Source organism: Brassica napus, unplaced genomic scaffold (genome assembly GCF_020379485.1).
Source record: "Brassica napus cultivar Da-Ae unplaced genomic scaffold, Da-Ae ScsIHWf_900;HRSCAF=1275, whole genome shotgun sequence".
Lineage (NCBI taxonomy): Eukaryota > Viridiplantae > Streptophyta > Magnoliopsida > Brassicales > Brassicaceae > Brassica > Brassica napus.
In genome coordinates, this window is record NW_026016938.1 from 1 (window position 1) to 12937 (window position 12937).

Genomic DNA, 12937 nt, shown 5'->3' on the forward strand with positions numbered 1-12937 from the left:
TTATTAAATACTATGACAATAATTAGTAATAAAAGAAAAATATGTTTTCGACCAAAGGAGTTCTGCTAAAAAATTCCTTCCGCTCTAACCGACTGATCTAAGTCGGCATTCTTTCTAAGACTAGATTAGATAATGGACTGCTTGTTTGATTCTCATTTTTGAGTATAATAGGAAGAACATAAAAATGATTGTTAATTGTTTGTATCTCAAAAATTTTGAAACATTTTTTTAATTACCAAACTGTAAGAAGTAAACCAACATAAAAAATTAAAAAATAGTGGTAGTTTCTAAAAAAAAAACGTTTCTCAAAAGCGTGAACGGCATGTCAACCTGTGCGGGCAAAGCCCCCATGATTTCTAGTCATGCCCGATAACCACTCCGAACCCTCCGGAACGTCCATTTTAATAATTAACTGAAACATTGTTCTATTGTAATTAATATTTATAACCCTCTCAACATTATTTTTGATTTTTTTTTTGGTGAGGTAGATTATTGTAATTAAAGGATATTTTAAAATTTGACCAACAGAAGAATGTATCATTAGTCCAAAATTTATAATCTAAACATCCAAGCTCTACACATTTCCAAACATTAATATTTTTTGCTAGGTATTTTTTTATTCCATTACAAACAATTTCTATCACCAACTTTAGTAAATGGTAGAAATAATATTTAGCTAGCATGATTGATTATATAAATAAAAATGTCTAGATAAGTTCATGCAAGAAAATGGGCGAGAACTTCCACTACCCTTAAGACAACATTAAAAACTGATTGGCACATGCAACAATCTTGCAAATTGAATTTTATATACATTTTACATATTCATTTTGTGCTATAGTTTTCGTTTTTGAATATAGATAATAGGCTAATTCTTAGAAATTACTTTTTAAAGTTCACTTTAGCACATTCAGTATTGAAAAATAAGACAGCAAAAATATGAAATTTAGCTGCATAACGTTCAATTTATGATATATTACAAAATTCAGTTTTCTGACACATAACGTCAAAATCAAAATGAGATATTCTTGACTAAAATATTTCCGACCTACCGGATTCGAACCAGTGACCTAAGGATATTCTGCAACTACTACAGTCCTCCGCTCTACCAACTGAGCTAAGGTCGGATGTATACAACATTTCATACATGTGTACATTCTACATATAGATTATTGATACACAATAATGTACATTTTGTTTGCTCATTTAAATAATTATATATTTATGCATAACAAAATAATAAAATCCATAATATAATACATATTTCCCAGTCCATTGTAGCAGTAGCAAAAAATTAGAAGAAACTAATTCACAAAATCTTGCGGGGACTATTTGAACTGGTCGTTCAATAGTCCTCGATTTTTATCTGACACTCGATCATTTTTCTATAACGAAACTTTTTTATTTCTTCAATTTTTTTATAAACATAGACAAGGTAACTTCTACTATGTTTTTTGAAAATTGTTGATCTTGGAGAAAAATATTGCTAAATCCAGAAAGTTCGAGAAATTTTCCTTAACTAAAAAAGGCATTCAAACCACAGATTAAACATCTTTCTAATTTCTTATAAACATTGTTTAATTTTAAATGATATTTCAAATTATTTTTAAGTCAGTCCCCCTATTTTCTGAAATAAACCTAAGTTTGTTATATACTCCTATTACGGAATATACGTTATTAGACATGTGCATATGCGTAATATTATTAAAATACTATGGAAAATAAAATTAATAATAAAAGAAAAATAGTTGCGACCTAAGGAATTTCTGCTTAAAAAAATTCTCTCCGCTCTACCGACTGAGCTAAAGTCGGCATTCTAATAAGATAGATTAGATAAGGACATGCTTGTTTGATTACTCATTTTTGAGTATAATAGGAAGAACATAAAAATGATTGTTAATTGTTTGTATCTCAAAATATTTTGAAACATTTTTTAATTTACCAAACTGTAATAAGTAAACTAACATAAGAAAAATAATTAAAAATAGTGGTAGTTTCTAAGAAAAAAGAGTGAACGGCATGATTCAAATCTGTGCGGGCAAAGCCCACATGATTTCTAGTCATGCCCGATAACCACTCCGGCACGTCCATTTTAATAATTAACTGAAACATTGTTCTATTGTAGATTAATATATATAACCCTCTCAAACATTATTTTTGATTTTTTTTTTGGGAGAGGTAGATTAATGTAATTAAAGTATATTTTAAAATTTGACCAACAGAAGAATGTATCAATAGTCCAAAAATTTATAATCTAAACATCCAAGCTCTACACATTTCCAAACATAATATTTTTTGCTAGGTATTTTTTTTATTCCATTACAAACAATTTCTATCACCAACTTTAGTAAAATGGTAGAAATAATATTTAGGATAGCATGATTGATTATATAAATAAAAATGTCTAGATAAGTTCATGCAAGAAAATGGCAGAGAACTTCCACTACCCTTAAGACAACATTAAAAACTGATTGGCACATGCAACAATCTTGCAAATTGAATTTTATATACATTTTACATATTCATTTTGTGCTATAGTTTTCGTTTTTGAATATAGATAATAGGCTAATTCTTAGAAATTACTTTTTAAAGTTCACTTTAGCACATTCAGTATTGAAAAAATAAGACACCAAAAAGATGAAATTTAGCTGCATAACGTTCAATTTATGATATAATTACAAAATTCAGTTTTCTGACACATAACGTCAAAATCAAAATGAGATATTCTTGACTAAAATATTTCCGACCTACCGGATTCGAACCAGTGACCTAAGGATATTCTGCAACTACTACAGTCCTCCGCTCTACCAACTGAGCTAAGGTAGGATGTATACAACATTTCATACATGTGTACATTCAACGTATAGAGTATTGATACACAATAATGTACATATTGTTTGCTCATTTAAATAATTATATAGTTTATGCATAACAAAATGATAAAAAATCCAAAATATAATACATATTTCCCAGTCCATTGTAGCAGTAGCAAAAAATTAGAAGAAACTAATTCACAAAATCTTGCGGGGACTATTTGAACTGGTCGTTCAATAGTCCTCGATTTTTATCCGACACTCGATAATCATTTTTCTATAACGAAACTTTTTTATTTCTTCAATTTTTTTATAAACATAGACAAGGTAACTTATACTATGTTCTTTCAAAATTGTTGATCTTGGAGAAAAATATTGCTAAATCCAGAAAGTTCGAGAAATTTTCCTTAACTAAAGAAGGCATTCAAACCACAGATTAAACATCTTTCTAATTTTTTATAAACATTGTTTAATTTTAAATGAAATTTCAAATTATTTTTAAGTCAGTCCACCCTATTTTTTGAAACAAAACTAATTTTGTTATATACTCCTAATACGGAATATACGTTATTAGACATGTGCATATGCATAATATTATTAAAATACTCTGAAAAATAAAATTAGTAATAAAAGAAAAATAGTTGTGACCTAAGGAATTTTGCTTAAAAAAATTCCCTCCGCCCTACCGACTGAGCTAAAGTCGGCATTCTAATAAGATAGATTAGATAAGGACATGCTTGTTTGGTTACTCATTTTGAGTATAATAGGAAGAACATAAAAATGATTGTTAATTGTTTGTATCTCGATATGTTTTGTAACATTTTTTAATTTACCTAACTGTAATAAGTAAACTAACATAAGAAAAATAATTAAAAATAGTGGTAGTTTCTAAGAAAAAAAACGTTTCTCAAAAGCGTGAACGGCATGATTCAAACCTGTGCGGGCAAAGCCCACATGATTTCTAGTCATGCCCGATAACCACTCCGGCACGTCCATTTTAATAATTAACTGAAACATTTTTCTATTGTAGATTATGTTGTAAATGAAGTGTTGGAGAAATACTTATGTTATCATTACTGTCGACCAGAAGGTCCATATATATACAAGGTATTAGACCGTCATAAGGTTATGTTTATCCTAACAAGATAAGGATAAGGATAAACACTATGTTACAGATATGCATGGAATATATACTAGACAAACACATAGTCTCTGGTTGTCTTTATCATGTCCCGGATTGGGCCTGCAGTACGGGCTGGTCCATGGTCGATCATCATTTGGTTTATAACACTCCCCCTTGATCGACACATCCGGTACAGGTTCGTTGCATGCTTAATGTTGCCTCATTAAAACCTCTCCTGAAAAACCCCAAAACCAATGTGGCAAAATGGGAAACCAAGGACAGGAAAAAGAGTACAACACATGAACTCCCCCAGATGAATGCATCACTGTAGTAGACGCATTCCCATCTGGTATCCGAGTCTTCTTGAACGTTGAAGTTGCCTATGACTTGGTGAAGATGATCAGCTGGATTCTCCTTGAATGAACTTGTAAGTCTTGGACGTTGGTATGTCTTTTGGAACTCCATTAAGATGTGGTCAGGATGTACATCTTTGCTGCTGATCACTCCATGTCTTGGTTGAACTGATGGTTCTTCAAACGGTGCTCGGATGGACTTTATAATCTGCAATATAACTTTACTTGCAGGTCTTTTTTCATGTCCCACGGATTCTCTTTGGTTATATGGCTTTCCCAAAACGTGGACATTCAATATATATTGAGTCATAGACCCAGAACACATACGAACAACTTTACTTCATATCTTTCGTTCATTCGGACTTATATCTCTTCGTATGTGCCAATGGCTTTATCCATTGTAACCAATCATCCTTTATTTTCTTTTGTCGATCCATGTTGAGCTATAGACCTTGTCTATATTCGTTCATAATCATGAGTGTCTAAGGTCATACCATCAATAATTATTTGCTGCAATGAAACTCATCACACAATGAATTCGCATTCATACACTCATGTCCTTTGTACATGGTTATCGATCTTTTCTTGCTTTAGCAATGCTTATAATCATTAAGCCACGACCAGACATCCTTCTGGTCACTATCCTGGTTTATGGTTCTCACTTAGACGTGCTGACTTAATCATACACACACACACGGCTATGATTTTTCTACAGACTTTCCATATGTAAAACATAGTCTGTTTAATCAATCGATAACTTGTATTATTGAACCTTTGAACCATTAAACCTTTTTCTCTCAGTTAGTCTTTATTATGATCACAAGGAATTATAATATTTTCTGTATGGACTGACTGCACTAAGTAAATACTTAGTCTTTCATATTACTTACAGCTGCTGTATATTACAATCCATAAACAACTTAGGAACAAAGCTTGTTCTATGAGAATTTCTTTCTCATATTTCTATGGTACGTTGATACCTTTATCCAGTGATCCATTTGCTGCTTACTACACCATTATTTCTTTAGTAAATATCCAGACAAAATCAAACTTGATTTTCTGTAGTAGCATCCACCATATAGGAGCATATCTCTTTATAAATTGTTCCTTGGTCCTTGTGAGTATCCTTGTGTAATCAAGCTATACTTGAACGTTATTTAGAAGGAACATGGACACACTATACCATGTGTTCATGTCTTTTAATCTCACGGAATTTCTTATCTCACAAGATCCATTCACTGGTTTCTTTCTTAGATGGCTTTTCTGTATGTACATGGTTACTACGCCCATCTGTCTTATAATTACTTTGAATTCTTTGAACACCCCACGTCCCTATATAGGTTTTATGAGTACTCTACGTGGGTTCATGATCCTCAGGTTATATCCTTCAAATCCCAAGTACTACAATCTTTTATGAGCTCTTATGTATGTAAATACATCTTTGGTGTTAACACTCTTTATCTTTAGTTTCATACTGTTCCAGACATGATCTAATTAGATTTTGAGATCTTATTATCCAAGACCTTTATACCTTGCAGTTTGACGTCCCAAATTACATGGTCTGGTACCTTAGATGTGTGGTTGCGCAACCTTATTTCTCTGTCTGAACTGGTTTCTCATATGAACTCAGATTTGTACGATTCTGAGCACCTTTCATTACTTTTCGAGGTTCCTTATTATTTGGAACTTATTTGTCTATCTCTAATAGACATTGTAGCAACTTGATTGTGTTTCTTAGACATCTAATTCGTGGTGCTTAAGCTGGTATGACATAGTCATTTTTTCTTTTCGGGTCAGTGTGTCTGGCATATATTTCTGCTAGCTTTTATATTTTTTGATCATATTCTTTTAGAACGTCTAGATCATAATCTTTGGTCTGAGAATCTTGCCAAAGACAACTATGGTTGATACCATTATATTTCTCTTTTACTCTTTACTCTTTATCAGCCTGATAACTTTCTCCTTTCAAAGTTGGATAATCAGATTACTATCTTTTGTAATCTGTGTTCTTGGCCACTTGATTAAATCATCCATGTTTGGCACAAGATACATTATAGTTTCGTGGAGGAAGTCTTATTTATCTAATTATATTCCCAATCCTCATCTGAGGTTCCATCTTAAATGGCACACATATATGTGGTGGAATATTCGTATTTTCTTAAGATGGTTTGTGTATATGTCTGGTTTATGACCCTTAATCATTCAGAGGTGGGAATGTCTATGCTCACATGTATGGCCTAATGTAAATCAATATTTATATACATAATGTCCTTAAGCTTTAGGCTGGACGTGGGTGATGTACCATTAGTGAGGGCTTTAAAGCTTTCCAGCCGTGTATATTATGGTTGTAAACCATGGAATCCGAATTTATGATATGATCATGGACTGTGGGTTTTAGTCCTCTCTCCCCCTCATGAACATACTCATAATTTCGTAGTGCTTAGGACAGTGGAGCCTTAATTATTTTAGTGATTTTCCCTTTTGTGTACTTATAACACATTGTGAGATTTTATGGGATCACTTTTGTGCCTTAATTAATTTTTCATCATGTTTTGGATCAAGATGGCTAATCTGGTCATGCCATAAGTGTTTATTTCGTGGTGAACCATACTGGTTACCATGGTTTTATGCCTCTTTCATACTGATCCTTAGCATTGAATAAATCAGTAGATAATATGGGTATAGGCATTCATAATGCTTTTAGGCGATTTATCAAAAATCTGAAAGGAATCGTATTTTCTTTGCTCACTGGTTCAATGTAGAATGTTTTAAATCTTTATAACTCAATGGGTCTGAATAATGTCGTGTCTTTTGCCATTGTCAGTACATTAATTGATTTCAAGTGATTGTAGGAAGGTAAAGTTGAACCTATACAATCAAGATGAAGTTAAATCTATGCGAGAAATCAATCTATCAGTGAACTGACTCATTAGTCTACACCCAACAATTGATTTTATGTGATTGCAGGAAGGTAAAGTTAAACCTATACAATCAAGGTAAAGTTAAACCATGCATGAAATCAACTATCAGTGGACTGATTATCCTTTTATTAAGGTTTTATTTGTTATTTAACCAAGAATCATCAAGCAAGACCAAACAAGATAATATATAAAAACAAAATCGTTTTTATTATTTCAATAACATAAATGAATAACAAATAAATCAAATCAGATATGAAAACATAAAATCAGAATGTCGGAAAATTATTCAATGTATAATCCGACCTCATGGTCCATGAGTGTCCACTCGGAATCCTCCTCAGATCTCTTCTTATCAAATGTGGCTTTATTAGCTTCAGGGATTTTCATCTCACTGTCTAGTACTTCATAATATATCTCCATGATGTCATTAAACCGTTGATGTTATCCATCATTTTCTGCTTCTTTTGCTCAATGTCTAATAAATATGAGAACATGTCATAATAGGTGGTGAAACCTTTGGCCTGATGTGATAACAACACTTCTTCTGAATGGAATGTGTCACGAGTTTTGTTTAACAAATCCTCGTTTATTACCAATTCACCACATAGTTTAAGACTATAGGTGCTTCTCATAAGATCAGAGTGATAATTGTCCACAGGTTCATAATCTTGGAACCTTAGAGCTTCCCATTTTTTCTTGGATTCGTGCAACAATGGCTCACAGAATCTAGAATTCAAAAATGACCAGAGATTATGAGGATCATTAACATATCCAAACTCGTCTCTTAGGTCCTCACAGAGATGGTGTCGCATAATCATTATGGCTCTGTGTCTTTCACACGCAAGAGTGTCATTGCCATACTTGATGCACTTTCCAAGTCCTCTAGACTTCAAGACGGCTGAAGTGTTTATAGCCCAATCAAGATAATTATTTACAGAGAGATCAAGGGCTTTGTAATCTGAGGGTATGAAACTCGACATCTGAAATCATTATTCAAAACAGGTCTTAATCAAGTAATCTTTTTGAAATTTTTCATGCTTCATATCAATGCCACACACGGACCAAAAGAAAAAAAATTTCTAAATGATGCATTTTCTTAAAACCATACGGTTTAAGGTGTGGATCAATGTATTTTTCAGATTTAAGGTCCTCTTATTTCAAACTCAAGGTTTCAAGGCCTTTAGGGATTCTATCTTAGATGATCAGGAAAATGTTCCATATTTTCTTCATCCCATTGGATCGGATCATTTAGTATAATGATTTTTTTTTCAGTTCAGATCAGATTGCTTGAAAACTATGAATGATCTATATCCCTAACAGTCGAGATTTCATGTTCAGTATGCAATATTAGTATGCAAACAATATGCAATCAAGCAAACCAATTCAATCATGACATCAGGTTAAGGTTTTCAAAAAATATACCATATATTTATTATTATTTTTTTCGAAAAATAATCAAATCAGAAATTATTGTGACTTAAAAAAAATAAATCAGGAAGATTTGATTTATTCAAACAATTTATTATATACTTTTCGATTTAAAAATAAATATATTTTCTCAGATATATCTCTGATATTTCGATTTTAAATATTAAAAAAAAATATTTTTTTCAATCCTAATCAAGTTCTAGTCGTTATCAATCATCAGGAAAACAAATTTCTCAGACAAGAACAGGAGGTAAAACCTCGGATTAATTTATGAAACCATGATCAGATTTTCAAAAAAAAATTATGTAACATGCAGTCCCTAACAGTTCTAGTTGACTCAGATCAGATAAGAACATTAAACAGGACAATAATGATAAGTTTGAGCAAGTAACAGTCGGTTTCTTTCAACATATAGCAGTCAGATTTTTTTTAAAAAAAATTTGTTTAACTTTCAATCCTAAACAGTTCTAATGTGAAACTATCATGAGGAAAAGTTTTAAACAATTTTAAAATCAATTTCAGATTAAGAACAGGTTCAAAACAAGTTCAGGTTCGAGATTTTAAAGAGTTTATGGTTTCTGGTTTTATTTTATTTGCAGAGACATGTTGCTAAATATAGCTACATGGCTGCGGATGGGGGTATTTAATACTTTATGGGTTTTAGATGAGTTTTCGATGATACCTGAAAACTTTTGATGGGTTGATCGGTCTATCAGTTAGAGATCTTCCTTGTTAGCTGATGGATTGCTCGGAATTATTGTTTTTGTTGCTGCTTGTTGGAATAGGAGACTGGTCTATGGTTGAGAGAGATTTTGGTTTCAGGAACAAATTTTCCGCCTGTATTGTAGCTGAGCGTGGGGGCGCGTCCGAACTCCGATTGATGCGGGGTTAGCGGTGTTGGCTTTGTCTTGTCAAGAGCTTTAATTTGGTATCTGGCTCGTCATCTGGATCCACCGGAGTTGAGGGATACAGCTGTTTGAAGTTTGTCAGGAATTAGGGTTTTTACTGCTCGGATTTATTTCTGGTTTTTAGGGTTAGGATTTATGAGAGCAACGTTGTGCTGATAACGTGTTGTAAATGAAGTGTTGGGGAAATACTTCTGTTATCATTACTGTCGGCCAGAAGGTCCATATATATACAAGGTATTAGACCGTCATAAGGTCATGTTTATCCTAACAAGATAAGGATAAGGATAAACACTATGTTACAGATATACATGAAATATATACTAGACAAACACATAGTCTCTGGTTGTCTTTATCATTTTCCAGATTTGGCCTGCAGTACGGGCTGGTCCATGGTCGATCATCATTTCGTTTATAACAGATTAATATATATAACCTTATCAAACATTATTTTTTATTTTTTTTGGGAGAAGTAGATTATTGTAATTAAAGGATATTTTAAAATCTTACCAACAGAAGAATGTATCAATAGTCCAAAATTTTATAATCTAAACATCCAAACTCTACACATTTCCAAACATTAATATTTTTTGCTAGGTATTTTTTTTATTCCATTACAAACAATTTCTATCACCAACTTAAGTAAAATGGTAGAAATAATATTTAGGATAGCATGATTGATTATATAAATAAAAATGTCTAGATAAGTTCGTGCAAGAAAATGGCAGAGAACTTCCACTACCCTTAAGACAACATTAAAAACTGATTGGCACATGCAACAATCTTGCAAATTGAATTTTATACACATTTTAAATATTCATTTTGTGCTATAGTTTTCGTGTTTGAATATAGATAATAGGCTAACTCTTAGAAATTACTTTTTAATGTTCACTTTAGCACATTCAGTATTGAAAAAATAAGACACCAAATAGATGAAATTTAGCTGCATAACGTTCAATTTATAATATAATTACAAAATTCAGTTTTCTGACACATAACGTCAAAATCAAAATGAAATATTCTTGACTAAAATATTTCCGACCTACCGGATTCGAACCAGTGACCTAAGGATATTCTGCAACTACTACAGTCCTCCGCTCTACCAACTGAGCTAAGGTCGGATGTATACAACATTTCATACATGTGAACATTCTACGTATAGATTATTGATACACAATAATGTACATATTGTTTGCTCATTTAAATAATTATATAGTTTACGCATAAAAAATAAAAAAAAATCCATAATATAATACATATTTTCCAGTCCATTTTAGCAGTAGCAAAAAAATTATAAGAAACTAATTCACAAAATCTTGCGGGGACTATTTGAACTGGTCGTTCAATAGTCCTCCTTTTTTATCTGACACTCGATAATCATTTTTCTATAACGAAACTTTTTTATTTCTTCAATTTTTTTATAAACATAGACAAGGTAACTTATACTATGTTCTTTCAAAATTGTTGATCTTGGAGAAAAATATTGCTAAATCCAGAAAGCTCGAAAAATTTTACTTAACTAAAAAAGGCATTCAAACCACAGATTAAACATCTTTCTATTTTTTTTATAAACATTGTTTAATTTTAAATGAAATTTCAAATTATTTTTAAGTCAGTCCACCCAATTTTCTGAAACAAACCTAATTTTGTTATATACTCGTATTACGGAATATACGTTATTAGACATGTGCATATGCGTAATATTATTATAATACTCTGAAAAATAAAATTAGTTATAAAAGAAAAATAGTTGCGACCTAATGAATTTCTGCTTTAAAAAATTCCCTCCGCTCTACCGACTGAGATAAAGTCGGCATTCTAATAAGATAAATTAGATAAGGACATGCTTGTTTGGTTACTCATTTTTGAGTATAATAGGAAGAACATAAAAATGATTGTTAATTGTTTCTGTCTCGAAATGTCTTGTAACATTTTTTTAATTTACCTAACTGTAATAAGTAAACTAACATAAGAAAAATAATTAAAAATAGTGGTACTTTCTAAAAAAAACGTTTCTCAAAAGCGTGAACGGCATGATTTAAACCTGCGCGGGCAAAGCCCACATGATTTCTAGTCATTCCCGATAACCACTCCGGCACGTCCACTTTAACAATTAACTGAAACATTTTTCTATTGTAGATTAATCTACATAACACTCTCAATCATTAATGTTGATTTTTTCGGGAGAAGTAGATTATTGTAATTAAAGGATATTTTAATATTTTACCAACAGAAGAATGTATCAATAGTCCAAAGATTTATAATCTAAACATCCAAACTCTACACATTTCCAAACATTAATATTTTTTGCTAGGTATTTTTTTATTCCAGTTGAATACAAATTAAAAACAATTTCTATCTCCAACTTAAGTAAAATGGTAGAAATAATATTTAGGATAGCATGATTGATTATATTAATAAAAATTAAAAGACAAGTTCATGCAAGAAAATGGCGGAGAACTTCCACTACCCTTAATACAACATTAAAAACAGATTGGCACATGCGACAATCTTCCAAATTGAATTTTATTTACATTTTACATATTCATTTTGTATTATAGTTTTCGTGTTTGAATATAGATAATAGGCTAACTCTTAGAAATTACTTTTTAATGTTCACATTAGCACATTCTGTATTGAAAAAATAAGACACCAAAAAGATGAAATTTAGCTGCATAACGTTCAATTTTTGCCAGAATTACACAATTCAGTTTTCTGACACATAACGTCAAAATAAAAATCAAAAAATATTAATATTTTGAAATATGTAGAGTTTTGATATTTAGATAATAAACTTTTAGACTATTGATACATTCTTCTGTTGGTAAATTTTTAAAATATCCTTTAAATGCAATTGTCAACTTCTCCCGAAAAAAATCAACAATAATGATTGAGTGTGTTATGTAGATTAATCTACAATAGAACAATGTTTCAGTTAATTATTAAAGTGGACGTGCCGGAGTGGTTATCGGGCATGACTAGAAATCATGTGGGCTTAGCCCGTGCAGGTTTGCCAGAATTTGCTGCATAATGTTCAATTTTTGCCAGAATTACACAATTCAGTTTTCTGACACATAACGTCAAAACCAAAATGAAAGACTTGTGACTAACATTTCCGACCTACCAGATTCGAACCAGTGACCTAAGGATATTCTGCAACTAGTACAGTCCTCCGCTCTACCAACTGAGCTAAGGTCGGATGTATACAACATTTCATACATGTGTACATTCTACATATAGATTATTGATACACAATAATTTACATATTTTTTGCTCATTTAAAAAATTACATAGTTTATGCATAACAAAATAATAAAAAAGCCATAATAGAATACATATTTCCCAGTCCATTGTAGCAGTAGCAAAAAATTAGAAGAAACTAATCCACAAAATT

At 31.4% G+C, this 12937-nt stretch overlaps 1 protein-coding gene and 3 non-coding genes across 4 annotated transcripts; all 4 read right to left on the reverse strand.

Annotated features, from left to right (window-relative positions):
* Nucleotides 1-1042: 1042 nt before the first annotated feature.
* Nucleotides 1043-1127, reverse strand: TRNAY-GUA. Its single transcript is given in 2 exon segments — nucleotides 1043-1078; nucleotides 1091-1127. It is a non-coding gene; the product is annotated as a tRNA-Tyr (tRNA).
* A 6365-nt stretch (nucleotides 1128-7492) lies between these two features.
* LOC125606582 lies at nucleotides 7493-8190 on the reverse strand. Its single transcript, XM_048775536.1, has 2 exons — nucleotides 7725-8190; nucleotides 7493-7611 (listed from the first exon to the last, which is right to left on the reverse strand). Exons 1-2 carry the CDS (start codon nucleotides 8188-8190, stop codon nucleotides 7493-7495), a joined length of 585 nt encoding a protein of 194 aa, XP_048631493.1.
* Nucleotides 8191-10579: 2389 nt separating this feature from the next.
* TRNAY-GUA lies at nucleotides 10580-10664 on the reverse strand. Its single transcript is given in 2 exon segments — nucleotides 10580-10615; nucleotides 10628-10664. It is a non-coding gene; the product is annotated as a tRNA-Tyr (tRNA).
* Nucleotides 10665-11566: 902 nt separating this feature from the next.
* Nucleotides 11567-11648, reverse strand: TRNAS-AGA. Its single transcript has one exon. It is a non-coding gene; the product is annotated as a tRNA-Ser (tRNA).
* Between the last annotated feature and the right edge of the window lie 1289 nt (nucleotides 11649-12937).